This window comes from Stegostoma tigrinum, chromosome 27 (genome assembly GCF_030684315.1).
Source record: "Stegostoma tigrinum isolate sSteTig4 chromosome 27, sSteTig4.hap1, whole genome shotgun sequence".
Taxonomy (NCBI): domain Eukaryota; kingdom Metazoa; phylum Chordata; class Chondrichthyes; order Orectolobiformes; family Stegostomatidae; genus Stegostoma; species Stegostoma tigrinum.
This window is the reverse complement of record NC_081380.1, coordinates 21,739,021-21,758,805: the sequence shown is the minus strand read 5'-3', so window position 1 is coordinate 21,758,805 and position 19,785 is coordinate 21,739,021. Positions and strand designations below refer to the sequence as shown.

At 40.9% G+C, this 19,785-nt stretch overlaps 1 protein-coding gene across 1 annotated transcript; it reads right to left on the bottom strand.

Moving 5' to 3' along the window:
- Nucleotides 1-7: 7 nt before the first annotated feature.
- LOC125464701 (acrosin-like) lies at nt 8-15,792 on the bottom strand. The gene is made up of 5 exons (XM_048557427.2): nt 15,651-15,792; nt 12,383-12,581; nt 9,320-9,582; nt 3,462-3,604; nt 8-706 (listed from the first exon to the last, which is right to left on the bottom strand). Exons 1-5 carry the CDS (start codon nt 15,757-15,759, stop codon nt 344-346), a joined length of 1,077 nt encoding a protein of 358 aa, XP_048413384.1. The 5' UTR covers nt 15,760-15,792; the 3' UTR covers nt 8-343.
- Between the last annotated feature and the right edge of the window lie 3,993 nt (nt 15,793-19,785).

Below are 19,785 nucleotides of genomic sequence, written 5' to 3'. Positions count from 1 at the left end.
CCTCTAATTTTGCAAAGCCTGTCAATCATCTGGTAGGTACATGAGAGATATTGGGAACTGCAGATGCTGGAGAATCCAAGATAACAAAGTGTGGAGCTGGATGAACACAGCAGGCCAAGCAGCATCTCAGGAGCACAAAAGGTGACGTTTCGGGCCTAGACCCTTCATCAGAAACTTGGTATGAGGGCAGCTCCAGTGAGTGTCAAAAAGCTCCACACCATTCAGGATATAGCAGCTTGCTTGTTTGGCAACCTTAAACATTCACAGCTTTTCCAAAACACCAATTTTACTGTCTTTCTCTTTCTGAAAAGTATTTTAATTATTAAAAAAAATGGATCCTGGTTCAGGAACAAAAGTGATACAAAACAATAATCAGATTTAAAAGGGGAATAGATCGTCCTGGTGAGTTTCTGCGTACCAGTGAGATAGGCTGCTCCACACCATAAGATACAGGGGTGGGCACTGACTGTTTTTCTTCTAAACTCTCTGCTCCTGAATCACCATTGTCAAATTCCACACCAGCATCTTCACTTTGGGAAATCAATATTCCAGTTTTCTGTTCAATCCAGTCACCATATATGCTTGTGCTTGTGTAAACGCCAGGCTTAAAACGCTGTGCACAGCCTTGTCCCCAGCTTACGACTCCAACCACGTAAAACCGTTCTGTACCTTTCAGCTGACATGACAGGGGTCCACCACTATCACCCTAAAAGGAAAAATAAAGGCAGTCCAGTATCACTAAGCGTTGCCTGTTCGCAAGCACAAAGAAGGCATTTTATACACATATTTGCATTTTACACACATTTTCAGTTTGTTTTATTTTATTTTATACATATCGTCGAGGTTGGTTGGCTCACAGAGCTGGTTTGTTGTTCCGCAGACATTTCGTTACCGTGCTGGGTAACATGCTCAATGCAACCTCTGATGAAGCACTGGTATGTTTTCCTACCTGGTTTTTAAAATGCTGGGGTCCATTGCAATGGATTGCCTCACTTCTGGGTTTCCTCCGTAGGGGAATGTATATGGGGTTGAGTTCAATGTGTTTATTAATAGCCTGCTTTGTGGAGTGCGTTGCTTCCAGGAATTCTCATGCTTGTCTCTGCCTAGCCTGTCCCAGGATCTTGGTGTGGTCCCAGTCCATAAGACCATAAGTCAATCGAAGTCGTGGTTCTCCTTGTCCATGTGGATTGAGATGAGTGAGTATCGGTTGTGTCTTTTTGTAGCCAGTTGTTATTCATGTACTCTTGTTAGTTTCCCTCCTGTTTTTCCAATGTAGTTTTTTCGCAGTCTCTGCAGGGGATCTTATAGATGACATTGGTCCTGTCCATGGCAGGGAGTGGATCTTTAGTTCGGGTCAGCACTTGTCATAGGGTTGATGTGGGCTTGTGTGCCACTTCTAGGACCACTGGGCATCAGCCACAAGCACAGTAATGAAACAAATGTGGAACAACAAACCAGCTCAGCAAGCCAACCAACCTCAACACCCACAACCCGAGCTACAGATCTACTGCAAAACCTTGGATTTATACATATTGTTGAGGAAGGCACAACTGCAACAAAACTTCAAGTATTGAAGCATTAACTTACTTCAGAACAAAAGAAAGGACACAGCACAGAAGGTGGGGGGCCACTTGACCCAGCTTGTCCGTGCCGAACCAAAGATGCCCAGATGCCCTTTCTAATCCCATCTTCCTGTACGTGGCATACAGCCCTGTAGCTTACAGTACTAAAGTGCAGACCCATGTGTTTTTATTTTAAATGGAGATAGCATGTAGGTAACAGGATTTATAGTGTCACACAAAGTATCAATGGAGCAGACATCCGGAGTGCTTAAAGAAACACTTCTACTGTCTAGACTGTTTGAAAGGAGTTCTGCCATCTATAGCATAAGGGTTACAGTTTGCCAAGATCCTCTATGTTCTAACAACTTCTCCATCAAGAGGGCATAACCCTTGCTGCCAGGAATTGAAAAGGAAGTGGATGCTCACCAATGTGAATGCAATGCCAATTCTCCAGTTCCACAGCTTGCCCTTAACAGCTATGAATTTTGGGTTGAAATCCTAAACGATGGAGATTGCTGATAGGTGAGAGATGAGGATGAGATGCATGGAGCAGACTGTTGGGGCTACTGATGCAATAAATTGGCTACGATATTTGAAACTAAGACTTTTGGCCTTCATCAGTCAGGGCACTGAGTATACGAGTTGGGAAGTTATGTTGTGGTTGTACAGGACGCTGGTGAGGCTGCCCTTGGAATACTGTGTTCAGTTTTGGTCACCTTGCTTCAGGAAGAATGTTAATAACGGGAAAAAGCACAGAGAAATTTACAAGGATGTTGCCAGGGCTTCAGGGACTGAGTTACAGGGTGAGCTAGGACAAGCCAGGACATTTTTCTTTACAACATAGGAGACTGAGGAGGGGTGGATTTTAAAGATCATAAGAGGCATGGATAGGGTGAATGCATTCAGTCTTTTCCCCAAAGTTGGGGAATCAAGGACTGGAAGGCATCAGTTTAAGGTAAGAGGGGAAAGAATACATGGGAACCTGAGAGGCAACTCTTTTTTTATGCAGAGGGTGAACTGTAGAATGCAGTGCATATAGAATGAGCTGCCAGTGGAAATGATTGAGGCAGGTACATTAACAACATTTAAAAGGCATTTGGATGAACACATGGATAGGAAATGTTTAGAAGGATATGGGCCAAATGCAGGGAAATAGGGTTAACGTGGATGGACGTTTTGAATGGTATGAACCAGTTTGGGCCGACGGGCCTGTCTCTATGCTGTAGGACTCTATGACAACTCGTGTGAAGTCACTGAACTTCTTGCAGCACTCCTGGCTTGGACTAGCTGTGACATCTATCTGCTCCTATCCATTGTCTTATCAGTGTCTTTCTGAGGGCCAACCATGCAGCAGGCTCTCCTCCTGTCTGTCTCCTATCAAAAAAAACCCTCTGTTGCTGTTTTAGAAGAGCTTAAAACCCACACACTACTGGATAGTATCATTCTTGTGCTATTCCCTGGCTAAATATCATTATAGTATCACTGCTACGGCTCAAATGCATCTCTCTTTAAGAAGAAGGGTCTAGGCCCGAAACATCAGCTTTCCTGCTCATCTGATGCTGCTTGGCCTGGTGTGTTCATCCAGCTCCACACCTTGTTGTCTCTCTTTAAGAACTGTTGTCTGACTTTACACAGGACAGGTCAGCTGAACTTGTGCGAGTTGCTCAGGACTCCGTACAACCTGCAAAGATGTGCACCTTGACACTTGTGGCTGCGTGCCACAATCATGTCAAAAAAGAAGGCAACACAATGTTTGCATGCTGCCTACAATCAGAAGAATAAAATGGGGCCAGGTTAATCCCACAATATAGGCCACAAAATTCATATGTTGTGAATTGAGCTCTGATCATACAATGAAATGGCATTCTCAAATTACCAGCCAAGGAAACTGGGTTTTACCTGACAGGCATCAATGCCTCCACCTGCAAAACCTGCACAGATCATTTTATCGGTTACACTGCTGCCGTACCAGTTGACCTGTTGACAAGTTTCCAAAGAAATCAATTTAACTCCAGCTTCCTGAAGTATACGTGTTGGCGCACCTAATCAAAAATAAGGATGCGTTAATTTTTTGTGGAAAAACAAACTGCGTGTGCCAACAAAATTAGCATTGGTACAGCTTAAAATGAATGATCTATTTATGATAGATGATAGAAAATCCTCAACACTTTCCACAGAATATCAAACAAAAGAAAAACATCAAGAGTTCCATATTTCAGGATGATATGTATTATATGTAGCCACAGAGTTAAGTTTTTCTGCTCACTACATTCATAGAATCCTTTCCATGTAAGTCTCATTATCCCAACCATCTGGCTTTGGCCTTAGTGTTCTGCAGAGATATGATTCTATTAATTATTGTTGACATTCATCCCGGGCAGTATTTGATGGATGTTGATTCGCCTGTGGGAGGAGCACTGAACGGATGAACTTCTCTGCTCTGAATGATATTAAGTTTCTTGGGCGTTGTTGCAGCTGCACCCATGCAAGGAAATAGTGAGCATTCCACCCTGACACATGTAGATGGTGAAAAAAGTCTGAGGAGTCCAGAGTTGGAGCTCTCCAGCTTCTTCCATACCCTTGTATTCTCTGATGTTTGTAAGGCTGACTCACTTCGACTTCCGGTCAATGATAAATCAAATATATTATGTAGCACCCCTCCCAATTCAACATAATGATAGGGACGGTTGCTACTGAATTATCTGTATGACCACAATTCACCATTCATTAAATAACTAACTACACAATCCCATCACCTGATTAATTCCTCTTTACTGTCTTACAATGGGACAGTTATAGCCTACATGAAGATCTTTCACATAAAGAAGTAAGGAGGAAATTACTCAAAAAAAAAATTCACTTACAAATTCACAGGACTCAGAAACACAAAGATCCTTACAGTGATATAATTTCTACACCAATACTGATAACTTATATGAACAAATGTCTTTAGATAAATTAGCTTGCCTGAGAAAGTGTTTATTTCAAAAAAGAATTGGGCAATATAGTGCAAAAGCCTGTTGAAATGTTGAGGAACTATTTCTCTCTGTGGGAGCAGCTTGAGCTCTTTTCATGTTAATGCCAACTAAGCAAAGATTGACAGTTGAATCTGCTTATTATATTTTTCTTTGTCAATTGTTCAAATTCATTTGCCTTTTCCCACAATGTGGATTTTCTGTGATGCTTTTAAATCTTTGTTCTGACTTCGATGTAAAAGTCAGGTTATGTTTAGTCACTTAGTCTGCAGTATTAATTTCATTCAATGAAATGTATTCTTACTTCCATGAATCATCTAGGTACAATGAACAACTGTACCTCTGTCAATGACAATCAATGTTTCACTGATCTCCAGTTTTCTCATTTATCACCATTCATCGCTATTAGGTCAAGTATATTTGTTGTGTTCAGATTCAGATAACTCCAACTGGTTTCTGATTTGAGAGATAGAAGAAGTGTCCAGACCTGAAACGTCAGCTTTCCCGCTCCTCTGATGCTGCTTGGCTTGCTGTGTTCATCCAGCTCTACACCTTGTTATCTCTGGTTTCTGATCTGTGTCAGCTTGTCACCATAAGTAAGTGAAGATGCCACTTGTCAGACTTTGCCATATTTCCACTTCAAAGTGAAAGCAATTTCAGATGTAACTGACTGTGATGCCAGAACAGCTGAGGTTCCGGAAGTGTTCCCTAGCTGCTCAGTTCAGTTCCATTTTCACAGGCAAAGGCAGCTACAGTAGCCTGTGCATATCCTTCTTTCTCTGCAGCAGTTGCTCCATCTAGTGGTTTAGTTGGCCTAGCACTGACAGTGCATGAAGTTCCAATACAGCCCAGCTGCTAAATACTATGGCATGGCACTTGAATCCCAGGAAGCATTATCAACTTGTCTCCATTATCCTCAAAAATGGAAACATGTCCAAATAATGACGAGTGGCATGAAGCCAGTTGAAATGGTTGCTAAATTGCTTCAGGCATTGGACAGTGTCTGTCAAAGGTATTTGAGAGATATACAAAATAATACTTCATATCAAAGATCATTCAAAGAAAGCATAACTCCTCTTCCACAGAAAAGTGATGCCAGGATAACAAACTTATGTTGTGTACTGGACTTTATCGACGTATTATCAACATCGACTGTCATGGTCTATTTTGCTACTCAAAGCCGACTTAATAATCAGTAGCAGTTCAACGTGCACACAGTATGGGTACTTAGCATAACCAGACATTGGCTTTGTCAACAATTTTTGTGGAGTGTCAACATCACTGAAGCATGCTTTCCACATCAGCCTGAATAAGAAACTACTGATCCAATGTTTTAGTTACATGTAATTAGATTAGAGCCACTGCTTCATAGGGTAATTTCACTGGAATACAGAATTCTGAAAATATCCTCGTGGTCTAACTTTACCTTCTTCATTATCATGACATTTCATTGTCATAATAATACTCTTTGGCATTTGAGGCCATCTTCATGATGCAACTCCTTCTCCTCTGGTAAGTTTTCTACTGAATCAAACATGCTAATTATTTAAAGGTCGAACAAGTGTTTGGTTGTTATCATCACCACTGCAATTTTGGTAATTCAAGGAATATAATCAAACAAAACTGATGATGGACATCAAGTTCCTTTCTTTTTTGCTGAAAATAGCATAATGATTGTTGCACATAAAACAGATTTGTCACTGTACATAATTCCACACAGTCTCTAAAGTCAGATTTTGCTCATGCTTACAATGTTACTAATTTGTTTTGTTCCAGGATATTGACAGGAACGTAATGAAGTTTTAACAACTGTAATCATTTTCGTCTGCATTTTTAAAACTTCATTACTTCAATACAGCAATTTGATAACACTTGGTCCATTTCAAAGGTCCTTCTTTTCTCTAACCTGCAGAGTCAATGGTACGGTTGCCTTCTGGATTCAATCAATGTAATGCGCAGTGATGTGGGCATTGGGATTGCAGGAAGCTGTCGCTGGCTGGTGTTCTGGACAATTCCTATAAGCCCTCACATGTAAACGCCCGAGTAGCAAAGTTAAAAATAATGTCAATAACTCTCCCAATGACTGGTAAAAAAAAATCACTTTTTTTATTTACAGTGTAACTGGTCTTTTTTCTGCCAAAGGACAGACAGCATTAAAAGTCAGATTTTAATACGGTCTCTACGGAGGCCGATAACGGTTTAAACAGAAATTTGAATCTCCAGTTATTAAGGGATGACAAATAAACTTTTTGTGTTTCTAAGGCATGTTACTATATATGAGTGACTAGGTACAGAACACAATTAAACACTACATTTTTTACATAGGCAACTTCCATTTTAAACATCCAAAGTGAATTGGCCCTTTTCTACTTTACAGGCAAGCAAAGACCTCAGCCTTGTTGTTAATGGAAACTTCCACTTCTCCTGGAATCAATCCAAAGTGTTTTACAGCTTCCAAGCGTTTAACTTCTGTTCATTTTCCTCCCTCAATACCATCTCCCACAGTGACAGTTTCCATGGACATTCTCCTCTAGCTTCGGCTAGGTGAGCCCTCTAACCTTGTTTTGAAATCCACGTGAACTTGGTTTTCAATTTGACTGTCAGCTCCCACCCATTTTCTGTATAAAAATCCAGAGTCAGCATTTTCTCTGTTTTAGGTGCACACTTGGACAACATCTATTTTTTTGCTATATCCTCCCTTAAAAATCATTTAAGAAAAAAAATGCAATTCCCTTCGGTCTATGATATTTTGGGTTTACAGGGAAACAGGGAAACAAATAACCTAATTTAAAATAGCATTCTCTATCCCCTTCTCTGAGAACAAGAACTTTATTAGCTTTGTATGCAAGGAGAAACATTAATCAGCTATCTCTGATCATAATAGCCTTTTATTTAGAAACACAAGGACAGGTTCGAGCACAATATTTTCCAAAATGATATCATAAACATCTTACTGGGTTAGAGGAGACTTTGGGGCTCCTCATTGTGGATTTATTAAACACCTGTCAGGTGTTAAAATCCAACACCTCCATCTCAATAATGTAATCAAACCCTCTTTGCTTTTAGCAATTAAAAACCCCAGCCTAATTGTCAGGAAGACTCCAACATACATCACTAACTCCTTTCGGTTTCCCTGAAATTTAGACACAGTCTCAAACTATTGCCATCTTACAAACCAAAAGACATAGCTCTTTAACATAATGATCCCATTAACCTCACAGCTGAAAAAAATATCAATCACAAAAAGTTTGTTTTGGCAATCTATGAATGTAGACTGGCAGAGCATCTTTTTCAGCGAGTTCCACTTTGCAAATATAAGTGAGTTATAAGGAGAGGCTGGGTAGGTTGAGAGTTTTTTTTCCACTGCAGCGTAGGAGTTTGAGAGGTGACCTTATATAGAGTTATATAAAATCATGAGGGGCATAGATAAGGGGAGTGGCAGGTATCATTCTCCTAGGGGGGGGAATTTCAGGACTAAAGGATATATTTTTAAGCTAAGAAGTGAATGATTTTAAAAAACGACATCAGGGCACAGACAGTGGTTCATGTGTGACATGAACTTTCAGAGAATGTGATGGCTACGGGTACAGTTATAACTTCATTCACTAAAATTCAGGTACATATCCAAATGTCTTTTAAATGTTGTAATTGTACCCACATCCACCACTTAAAACACATTTGGATAAGTACATGAACAAGAAATATTTGGTGGGACATGGGCCAAGCACAGGCAGGTGGGACTAGTTTAGTTGAGATTATGGTCATCATGGGCTGGTTGGACTGAAGAGTCTGCTTCCGTGCTGTATGGCTATGAATGGAGTTTCCCACTCCAGCAGAGCACAATAAAAAGAGAAAGGATGGTCTTGAACTGCCCATCCATCAACATTAAATGGAGGAAACATTATGAGGAACATGAGTCTGAGTTTCTGATGTGCACTGATTCTTGTGGGCATCCGATTACCGCAAGCCCCAAGTATTTTTTTTTATTCATTGACAGGATGAGGGCGTTGCTGGCTAAGCAGCATTTATTGCCCATCCCTAATTGCCCAGAGGGCAGTTCATAGTCAACCACATTAATGTCAGTCTGGAGTCACATGTAGGCTAGACCCAGTAAAGTTGGCAGTTTCCTTCCCTAAAGGACGTTAGCGAACCACGTGGGTTTTATCAAAACGATGGGAGAGAGCAAGTAATTCAATTCAAACAACAAGGTTTAATGAGTTTTGGCAATGTTTCATTGGTACTAAGAGAATGTAGTGATGTTGGGCCCTCTTGTATATTGTACATTCTCTCATATTGTGTCTTTTCTTTTATCAAAAATACAAGTTAGCCTGAATGGCAGTAACATGCTCATATTCAGAGTATATATATTTCCTGAGATAACACAGTGTAGAACTGGATGAACACAATATTTCCTCTTGTTTTGGACAAATATAACACCTAGAAGCCCTTTGAATATTGAAATATTCGGATGCAACACCATATTTAACATAACAGCAACATAACTGCAACGGTAAAGTGTTACTAATTAGATTTGTAGTTACAAAAATTATTCATTTCTGTTTCAATAAAGAATGGGATATCTCAAAACCACAGTAAAGGTTTACACAGCAGAAGTGACTGTCTCCGTTATCAATTTCTCCAATGCCCAGTTAGGTTGATCTATAGCGGTAAGATAACCCGGAAATTTAAGTCTATCCCAAAAAACTATTTAGTATGACAATACTACCCTTTAACAGTAACTTTATGAGTTCTTGATATAAACATTGCTGGGAAGAATACTACCATTTTGTTCCATAAGTCCCCATCCAGTAACATGACAATGGTTCCATTTCTCAATATGAAATTTGTCTGGTTTTGGTAAACATGCCGCTCTGATGTAGTCCCCAAATCCGATCACTCGGTCCACTTTAAGCACTGCTATGTCATTTTGGATATTGTTGTATTTTTCATGCAATATTAAGGCATCAATTTTCCGAGTAATTGTCCATTCAGAGTAGATTGACAGGTCTCTCAGTCCCATCACAGCTCTCCAATGACTTTTATTACTATCATGATATAAAAGAAAACAGACATGTTGAAACCAAAAAGCTGAATGGGTTCCTACTTACATTACAGCAATAAAGCCTAAACAATAGCAGGTCTTGACAATGTCTGCAATTACTATCAGAGAAGCATTCCTGATCAATATTTTTATAATAAAATCTAAATAAAATTAGTCCTTCATGATATATGTAATTAGTACTGCAGGTATGTATATATTTGATATTAGATGTTACTTAGCCTAATTGGAAGGGTAAGCTTTTGTGCTTTAAAGCAGTAACTGGATAATGACTATGCTGTTAACTAATTGGTACTCAACCAGCCAGTTTTAGTGAAAAAGGCCTCAGACTGAAGTTGTAATGATGCAAAGCCAGTCTCTCTTTCCAGAGAATGGTCAGCAGTTTGCCCTACCTCTACTATTTGTGGTCTGGGAAAACTTTTGAGCTATTGGTGAGATGACATCTGGAGTACTATATACAGTTTTGCTCTCCCTATTTAAGAAATATTAGAAACAGTGCAGAGATGTCTGACTCAACTGATTGCTGGAATGAATGCTTTGTCTGAAAAGGAAAGGTTAGACTGATTGGACCTGCATTCATTGGAATTTACAAGGGTGAGAGTCAAACTTATTGAAACATATGATCCTGAGGGAATTGATGGGGTAGACAATGGAAGGATGTTTCCACTTGTGGGAGAGACTGGAAGCGGGGAGTGCAGTCTTTATAGAAAGAGGCTTCTCCCATTTAAGATGAAGTGGAGCTGAAATCATTTCTCTTGAGTATCATTGATTCGTGAAACTCTCTTCACTAGAGGGCAGTGGAGGATGTATCATTGAATATTTATAAGGCTAGTTAAATAGATTCCCAATTGATGTGGGAGTTAAAGGGTGGAGGGCTTAAATGACACAGTGGAGAGGGGGTAGACAAGATAGAGGGTGCCATCAGATTAGCTACCATTGAGGCTCAAGGGGATGAATGGCTGATTCTTACTCCTACTTCATACGTTCATGGTGACAGTGAGAACAGAAACAAAGAAAAAGGTTAGAGATAATGGGAACTGCAGATGCTGGAGAATTCCAAGATAATAAAATGTGAGGCTGGATGAACACAGCAGGCCAAGCAGCATCTCAGGAGCACAAAAGCTGACGTTTTGGGCCTAGACCCTTCATCAGAGAGGGGGATGGGGAGAGGGAACTGGAATAAATAGGGAGAGAGGGGGAGGCGGACCGAAGATGGAGAGTGAAGAAGATAGGTGGAGAGAGAGTATAGGTGGGGAGGTAGGGAGGGGATAGGTCAGTCCAGGGAAGACGGACAGGTCAAGGAGGTGGGATGAGGTTAGTAGGTAGATGGGGGTGCGGCTTGGGGTGGGAGGAAGGGATGCGTGAGAGGAAGAACCGGTTAGGGAGGCAGAGACAGGTTGGACTGGTTTTGGGATGCAGGGGTGGGGGGGGGGGGGGGGGGGGAGAGCTGGGCTGGTTGTGTGGTGCAGTGGGGGGAGGGGACGAACTGGGCTGGTTTAGGGATGCAGTAGGGGAAGGGGAGATTTTGAAACTGGTGAAGTCCACATTGAAAGGTTTCTTGAATACTGAGAAGTACTAGATTCTCAAAATAATACATCCACATTGTTAGCAAATTTACAAGAAATCCATACCAAGAAATCAGTTCAGTCATCAAACGCCAAGGCCAGAGTTAATGTTGCCAGTTTCAACATGATCTGGAATGTACAGGATTTGAAGACTGATCTCCATGACATTGTTAAGGATAACAAGGGGTGCAGGGATTCACTGGGTGCTTTTGTTTGGTGGCTCTAAATACTGAAACTGCAAGGCAGAAAGGATGTTTGACTAATGATCAAGGATCATTCAACGGACAATGGAAAATGATTTCATCTTCCCTGGGAAGATTTTGCACAAGGTGGCAGGACTTGGCAGGTGATCAATAGTAGATAGCAGGGTGGTGAGAAAGAGGGACTATAAGGCAGTCTGGCACAGAATTGTAACTTGCAAACAGGAAATAGTGAAGTTGATGTAGCAAAAACAGTTAGTTTAAGGAACTGGTATTTCTAATCAACCCATTCAGAAACATTACGACACACCTCTGGCGCAGTTGGGACCTGGACTCAGGCTTCCAGTCTAAGAAGTGGGGAAACTACCACTAAATTATGACAGCCCTTCGTTTAAGGAACAAATTTAAGAATGTTTATAGCCAGACTAGGTTAGAAGTCCAGAAGATAAAATTAAATCTTAAATATTTATGGCTTCTAAGTGTGGTTTCACTTACATTGCACAGCTTGCGGGTGGAACTTTCATTTTGGTTAATATCAACTGGTAGATGTATCAGTGCCTGTAAGGCAGTGGAAAGAGGCAGGGGAATGGGAATTTCAGAGCCTGTCCACCCAAGGGCAGTCCTGTGCATCTGGGCTACAAGGAGAGCAATGGAGGTGGAAAGTGATAATGAACACTACATGCAGATCAACATATCAAAATGTTATGACTGAAGTCACAGAGGCCGCTACTAATCTCTTTTAGGGTAGGGTGGACTTGGCAGAAGGGCAGAAAGTGAGCCTAAGGGATTTGAAAAGGAATTTGTGGGAGAAGTATGCTGGGAAGTGGAAATATGTTCAAGCATAACCTTCCACTGGTAATTTATTGCCATGTTGTGAACTGAACTTCACTCTTAACACTTGTGCTACTGTGGTGTAAAGGGAACATCTAATCAAGGAGGAAAAAGTAAGCAACTCTAGGCTGCCCCATAGTTTCCAACAGAATATTAAAGAAAATAAGAAATAACCTTATCTCAAACATACTTGAGTCCATTGGTAGACGGAAAGCAGTGCGCTGCTGACAAGAGCCACCATTGACTGATCACTGTGGCTCCACACACATGTGCTTGTTTGCTTATCACTTGAAGACTGACTTGCCAAGGCCAGGCACCTTCCACTGCATCCCGACCTCCTACTATTCGGGACTGACTTGTTTTTACTGAAACAGCTCTTTGCCCACATGCTGAAAAGAAAGATGTTTTAACTTACTAAGCTTAATCTCTCACTATTTTACCAAAGGAATACATAAGATTTCTTCGTAGGGGCATCATTGGTGGTCCGGTGCCAATGCATCCCCCAAACTATTAAAGATGATGTTCAGTGTTTATGATAGCCAACAACGTGCTGACAAGATCAGCACAGACTTTTTGGGATGTTAAGATTTTGGCGCTGTGATGGCAATTAAAAATCAGCTGTATATATAGCTACTTATTTTTGTAAAACATATTGTGCAGTTAGCGGAGATGGTTATACTACTCTTTATGATCTGCAGTTTGCCAACAGCGAGCTAGAAAATTAGCACAAAGTGATGACAAAAAGTGATAAATCAAAAACATCTCTATATTTCACACTAACATGTGTAGTTACACTGTAAATGTCATTCCTGTTTCATAATTTATGCCACAAATACACCTAATAGTCCATCAGATATCTAGCAGAGGAGTTTTGGCTAAAACTGCAGAAGCTTCATTTTGTTTCAGGAGGAGAAGTTGCACTTATTGTGAGGATATATATTGGTATTCACATAGCTAAGTTCACATTTAACAATTATTATTGCAGGACTGAATTTCCCCCATCTAACCACTTGGTCATTTCAATACATTTTTTGACTTCTAATCCATAGCATTGTGATACTATTGTCCTCATTATTTCCACCATTGTCATCAGCACTCAGAATCCTACCACTGTTCTCAGGTTAGGCCTCACGATCCTGCTGCACAACTAGATCCAAAACTGCAACAGGCTGCAAGCAGGAATTAAAATCCCATAAATCTGTGCTAAAGTTGAAATTTCTGCCACCCCTTTTCATCCCAGACTCAAAAGTATCAATACAAACTATTCTATAACTTGATGTAAATTATCTTCATTTGATACAACCATGAGAAATTTAAACATTGTTGATTATGATCCACAAATACGGATAAGTGGACATTGGATCTTAGATGGTAACAGTCCACATGAAACACAGTTGATTGATGTGTTAGATTAATCCATATCCACGTGGAGTAATACATATAATACTGGATAACAACATTCCTGTACTACAACAATGGTTATACTTTCAAAAGTTCTTCATTGGATGTAAAGGACTTTGAGACAACTGATAGTTGTTAAAAAGTGCAATATGAATGCAAGTTTTTCTTTCCTGTTGGATCAGTAACTCCAAGGTCATGAGTACAAGCTGCGAAGACAGAATCAATTAATCTGGCAAATTAAGAATCACGACCAATAAGAAATTGTGAAAGGTGCCAAACACTCAGAAACCAAAGCAATTCACTAATATCCTTCAGAGAAGGAAATCTGCCAGCTCTCCTTGTTCTGGGCTTAATGTGACTTCAGTTTACATGACAAGAATGAGTGAAGAAAAATGACTCCATGACACTATTAAAAATTAGACTCAGCGACAAATGGCACCAATTCAAGTCCACGTGTATCCTAATGTTCTAAAGAATGAAGGAAAGCCCCTACTACAACTTTTGCCATAATTTTCAAACTGTTAAAAATGCCTGTCAGTTAAATTGTGGCATTGCCTGTTAATGCCTTCAGAAGTAGTGGATCAACCTATTCAATTACACAAATGGGCAATCAATGTACAATTGCTTACATCACCTACATGCTGGAAAGAAGTTATTTTTGCACAAGCATAAAAGCAAATAGTCTGTACCATTTCAATCACATCATTATGAAATCCTTCAATTGCTTTAACCAGTGTTGAAAGTAAAGTTAATCATTAAAATGTTAAGCTAAGATGTGGCCACAATGTGTTCTTTTGAAATTAATCTTTTCAGAGAGATTATTATGCACCTCTGGAGCAGGTGGGATTTCAGCCCAGGTCTCTCATTTTAGGACAGTAACAAAACCACTGTAACACAAGATAGCCATGAAAGCCATTGCACCTGATATTTCCAGGCAGTTTCCCCATCTAAGTTCTGACCAGGCCTCAGTCTACTTAGTTTCCAAGAACAGGTATTTTCTGACCAATATGGGCCACAGGCCGCTGTGTGTTTCTAGTACATGATGTTGGTTACCTTAATGTGTTGCCAGGTGCCTTGGGGACAAGCCAATGTGGAAGACACCCAATCTTCTTGTTCCTTTTATAAATACGGAATTTGTGGAACATTTCCATCAATTTAGCAGTAGTAATAAGCTGGAATAGGAGCATTTAAATTGCTCAGTTATATTGTCACCAAAGCCTGGCAGGTGAAATTAACTCAAAAACTGCTAACATTTCAACACTTTGCTTGAAGAAATTAACAATTTGGCAGATATCATTGGTGACAACATTCTTTCCAGGTCATGGCATCCACAAATTTGTGAGAATTAGATAGCAACTGGCCTGAGAAAGGGATGAAAGATGGAGGACTGCTTGAATTTCTGATTTAGACAGCAAGATAGCTTTGGAATCTTCTAATTCCCATTCCCTGTTTTCTACCAGGACATTCAATTGAATCTCCTCACAATAATTTGGAGCTGTATTTCAAAATAATCAAATGCTGCTGATCTTTGATATTTGTTGAAAGGTACTGTGCATATACCAACTTGCTATGGTTAAAATGCAGGCAACGTTTGTTTCAAAATTAAATTTCCGTATAACTTGTAAAATTGAGTATAGAATAGTGGAAGAATATTGGCTGGGGGCAAGTTTTGGTCACAGATAATATTTTCTCAGGGCCTTGAGAATGCTGTAATTTTTGTTAACTTCAGAATTTTAGCCTTTTCATTGCTTTCTGACGTTTCATCAGACCTGTTAGATTGCATTGACCTATGTAACACCGGGAAAAATTAGAAAGCAGTCACCGTATGAAAGATGCTATTTCTATCTACCCTTCAATCATAAAGACCGAAGGTTATGTTTGACAGTTGAAATCGTTCATTTTCAACCTGGTATATATATATAAAATATATCAACAGGCAACAAGGCCAACGACTACCAGCTTGTTTATCCAACCCCGTCAACTCTTTCTATTTCTTCTTTTTAAAAACAAGTGAATATTAGTTCCGGCGAGAACGATAGAGAGCCAGCAAGCTTTACCTATTTGCGAATCGCCATTTGCTAAAATAATAAAATGCGATAAAATGACTGCAGAGAAGAATAGGCCACTAATTACGCCGCTAAAACCTGCTCGGAAATCCGTGTTCATTATCCAGAGTGGTTTGACTGCCACGACCCTCAACAAAACTGCAGCGAACGTCACGCTGTCACTTTTATGACGATAAATATCCAATGAGTGCTCACTTCACAATGTCCTTCAGCAGAAATAGCAGGGCAATGAATGCGGGGAGGCCTTAAATGAAATTGGACAATAACACCTCAGACAAACTTAATCAGAAAACAGTTACCTTACTGTCTGAAGGGTACCCTGTTATAGCCTAATACCACAAAACTGTCAGGCTAAGGTCAACAAGAAGGAACCTTTGTAGCAATCTCAGGTGGTGTGAGGAATTGAACCCCACGCTCTTGCTATCAGTCTGCATTGCTAGCAAACCTATCTAACCCACTGACCTGAGACAGTGACGCCCACAGAATAAGAAACTATATATTCCACCTGGTTCCAACTTAAGTATGACCACTAGTAGTAAGATAATGTTTTTAATGACTTTGGGATCATTAGTCTCCTTCAGAGAGACATCAGGAACTCATCCCAGTCCCTCGTGAATGTCTCCAGTGAATCCATGCTCTTGCTTAGTGTCATTGGAATTTGAAAGGCCTATTATCCCTGTTACACATTCCAAAGGGGTTTATGGATTTAGAAAGGGAAATTCAGGATCAATTATTCCCTAGAGGAGGGAAGGTGAAGAGCTGGTGGCCAAAGAAAAGCTGTTTTGCAGCTGAACATCAGTGTTTTACATTCAGTTTAAGGGAGGAGAATTAGCCCGAGTTTGGTATTTTAAACCTTGAAAGGATATTTACTGACTAGTATGGACATGATGGGCCGCAGGGTCTTTCTCTGGGTTTTAGATCTCAATAAGGGCAGAAACAGAGCTGTCTAAATTGAATTAGCAAGTTAAGGGATGATCAGTAGAAATGCAGTGGCAGACTTTGAAGGGATGTTTTAGATAATACAACATAGGTACATTCCAATGATGAAAAAAGGAGGACACAGCATCTAGGATTTAACAAATAGAGTTTAAACAAAAACATAATTGTGTAAGTCAGAGATTGGAAGATCACAAGGAAGCAAAGACTGACTACAAGATGAATACAGGGGGGAAATTTGTGTATGATAAAAGCTAGCTAGAAACAGTTTTTATTGCTGTTTAGAGTTATGATTTTGTGGAAGTGAAATTAACAAATTTATTGGAGTTCTTTAAAGAAAAAACATGTACTGTGGATAAAGGGGAGCCAGTTAAGTACTGAACTTCGCTTTTCAAAGGCATTTGATAAAATGCTGCATCAAAGGTTATTGCAGAAAATAAAAGCTTCTGGTGTAGGGGTAATATATTGGCATGGATAGGAAACTGAGAATAGGCATAAATGGGTCATTCCTTGGTTTGCAACATGTCACAAATGGTCAGGGCACAGAGTACAAAACTTGGCAAGTCATGGTGCAGCAGTATATAACTTTAGTAAGGCCACATTTGGAGTGTTGCATACAGTTCTTGTCATCACACCACCAGAAGATTGTGGAGGCTTTGGAGAGGGTAAGAAAAGGTTTACAAGGATGTTGTCTGGTTTGAACATATTAACTGGTGTCCTAGACCCAATCAAGTTCATCTTTTTCATCAATCGCCTTTCCTCCAACGTAGGATTAGTTTTGAGGTTTTTTTGCTGATGATTGCACAAAGTTTAGCACCACACACAACTCTCCCTGTACTCATCTCCAGTAAGACCTGGAAAAAATTAAGGATTGGGCTGATAAGTGACAAGATAAGTGCCAGGCAATAACCCTCTCCAACAAGACAGGACCTAACCATTTATCTTTAAACTTCAATGGCATTACCATTTGTAGAATCCACCACTATGAAGATCTTGGTGGTTACCATTGACCAGAAGCTGAACTTGTCCAGTCATATAAATACAATGGCTGTAAGTGCAAGTCAAAAGCTGGATGACTTGTGTCAAGTTACTTACAGCCTGATCTATGTTCCCTCTAATTTTTCCTGCCATCACGCAGATCTCTGAATTCCATGCACGGCAGCCACCTCCAAAACTGAAAGTTAACTATCCATTTACAGAGATAATAGGAACTGCCAATGCTGGAGACTGAGATAACAAGGTTTAGAGCCGGATGAACACAGCGGGCCAGACAGATTCAGAGGAGCAGGAAAGCTGACATTTTGGGTCTGGATCCTTCTTCAGAAAAGGAGGAGGGGAAGGGGAATCCGAAATAAATAGAGAAAGGGGGAGGCAGTGATAGAAGGTGGATAGTGGAGCAGACAGGTGAAGAGCAGACGGACAAGTCAAGGAGGCGGGGTTGAGAGGGGGCTGGTCTTAGGATGGGGCCCTGGTTTTGAAGCTCCTAAAGTCCACATTGAGACCATTGGGTTGTAGGCTCCCAAAGTGGAATATGAGGTGCTGCTCCGCCAGTTTTTGAATGGCGTTGTTGTGACAGTGGAGGAGGCTCAGGATGGACATATTGTCCAGGGAGTGGGAGGGGGAGTTGAAGTGGTTCGCGACTGGGAGGTGTTGTTGTTGTTTGTCATAAACCGAGTGTAGGTGCTCCACAAAACGGTCTCCAATCTCTGCTTGGTCTCCCCGATGTACAGGAGGCCACATCGGGAATAGCGAACACAACAGATCACATTAGCAGATGTGCAGGTGATGTACAGGAGGCAACTCCACAACTCCCTCGTCCACTCCACACTCCCCACTATCCCCACCAACACTGGGCACCTTTTCCTGCAACTGCAGGAGGTGCTACACCTGCCCCCTCATCCCCATCCCAGGCTCCAAGAAAACCTTCCACATTAAACAAATGTTCACCTGCACATTCACTTCCTACCTACACTCACCTACTAGCTTCACCCAGCCTCCTTTTCCTGTCCATCTTCCCTCCCACCCTCCCTGCCCCTCCCTCCTAACTGACCAACCCCAATCCCAACTCCCTACCCTACCTTTACTAGCTTCATCTCTGTCTCCTTGGCCTGTATGTTTTCTCTCCACCTATCTGCTCCACTATCCACTTTCTATCATTGCCTACCCCTCTCTCTATTTATTTCAGAGCTCCCTTCCCCTTCCCCATTTCTGAGGAAGGGTCCAGACCCAAAACGTCAGCTTTCCTGCTCCACTGATGCTGCCTGGCTTGCTGTGTTCATCCAGTGCCACACCTTGTTATCCATTTACAAAGCCTGCCAGTGACTGCATTAGCTGTGCAACTTACAGGGAATATTGCTGCTGACCTCCCAGAATCTGTCTACCATCTACAAGGCAAGTCAGGAGTGCGGCGGAATATTGACCACTTTCTTGGATGAGTATGGCTTCACAGAAACATCCAGAAAAATCAGCTGGCTTCATCAGCATCCCGACCACCACGTTAAACTTTCCAGTAGATAAATGGGAATACCACTACCTGTAAATTTCTTCCAAATGTTAAAGGGATGCAATGGCCTAGTGTTATTACCACTGGGCTGTTAATCCAGAGACCCAGGTAATGTTATGGGGAGAGATAGTAGGAACTGCAGATGCTGGAGAATCTGAGATAACAAGGTGTAGAGCTGGATGAACACAGCAGGCCAAGCAGCATCAGAGTAGGAAAGCTGACATTTCGACCCTTCAGAAAATGAAACACCAGCCTTCCTGCACCTCTGATGCTCCTTGGCCCGCTGTGTTCCTCCAGCTCTATACCTTGTTATTTCTAATGTTATGGGGACCTGGGTTTGAATCATGCCACAGCAGATGGTGGAATTTGAATTCAATAAATTCTGGAATTAAAGGAGTTTAATGATGACTATGAATTCATCGCTGATTGTTGGAAAACCCATCTAGTTCACTAATGCCCTTTAGGAAAGGAAACTGCCATCTTTACCTGTTCCTGCCTACATGTGACTCCAAGTCCACAGCAATGTGGTTAACTCTTAATTGGCCTCGAGGCAAATAGAGATTATAAACGCTGGCCTAGTCAGGATGAATGAATTTAAGAAAAACACATACACCATTCTGACTTGGGAACAGATCACTGTCCCTTGACTGGCTGGGTGGAAATCCCTACCAGCTCTATCGGTGTACA

Bases quoted from the DNA above. Each gene is read 5' to 3' on its own strand.
- LOC125464701 (XM_048557427.2), bottom strand. From the start codon at position 15,759: ATGAACACGGATTTCCGAGCAGGTTTTAGCGGCGTAATTAGTGGCCTA. The intron at 3,605-9,319 runs GTAGTATTCTTC...ATTTTTGATTAG, and splicing joins GGGACTTATGGAACAAAATG to GTGCGCCAACACGTATACTT. The intron at 707-3,461 runs GTAAAACCCAGT...TTTTCCTTTTAG, and splicing joins GAGGCATTGATGCCTGTCAG to GGTGATAGTGGTGGACCCCT.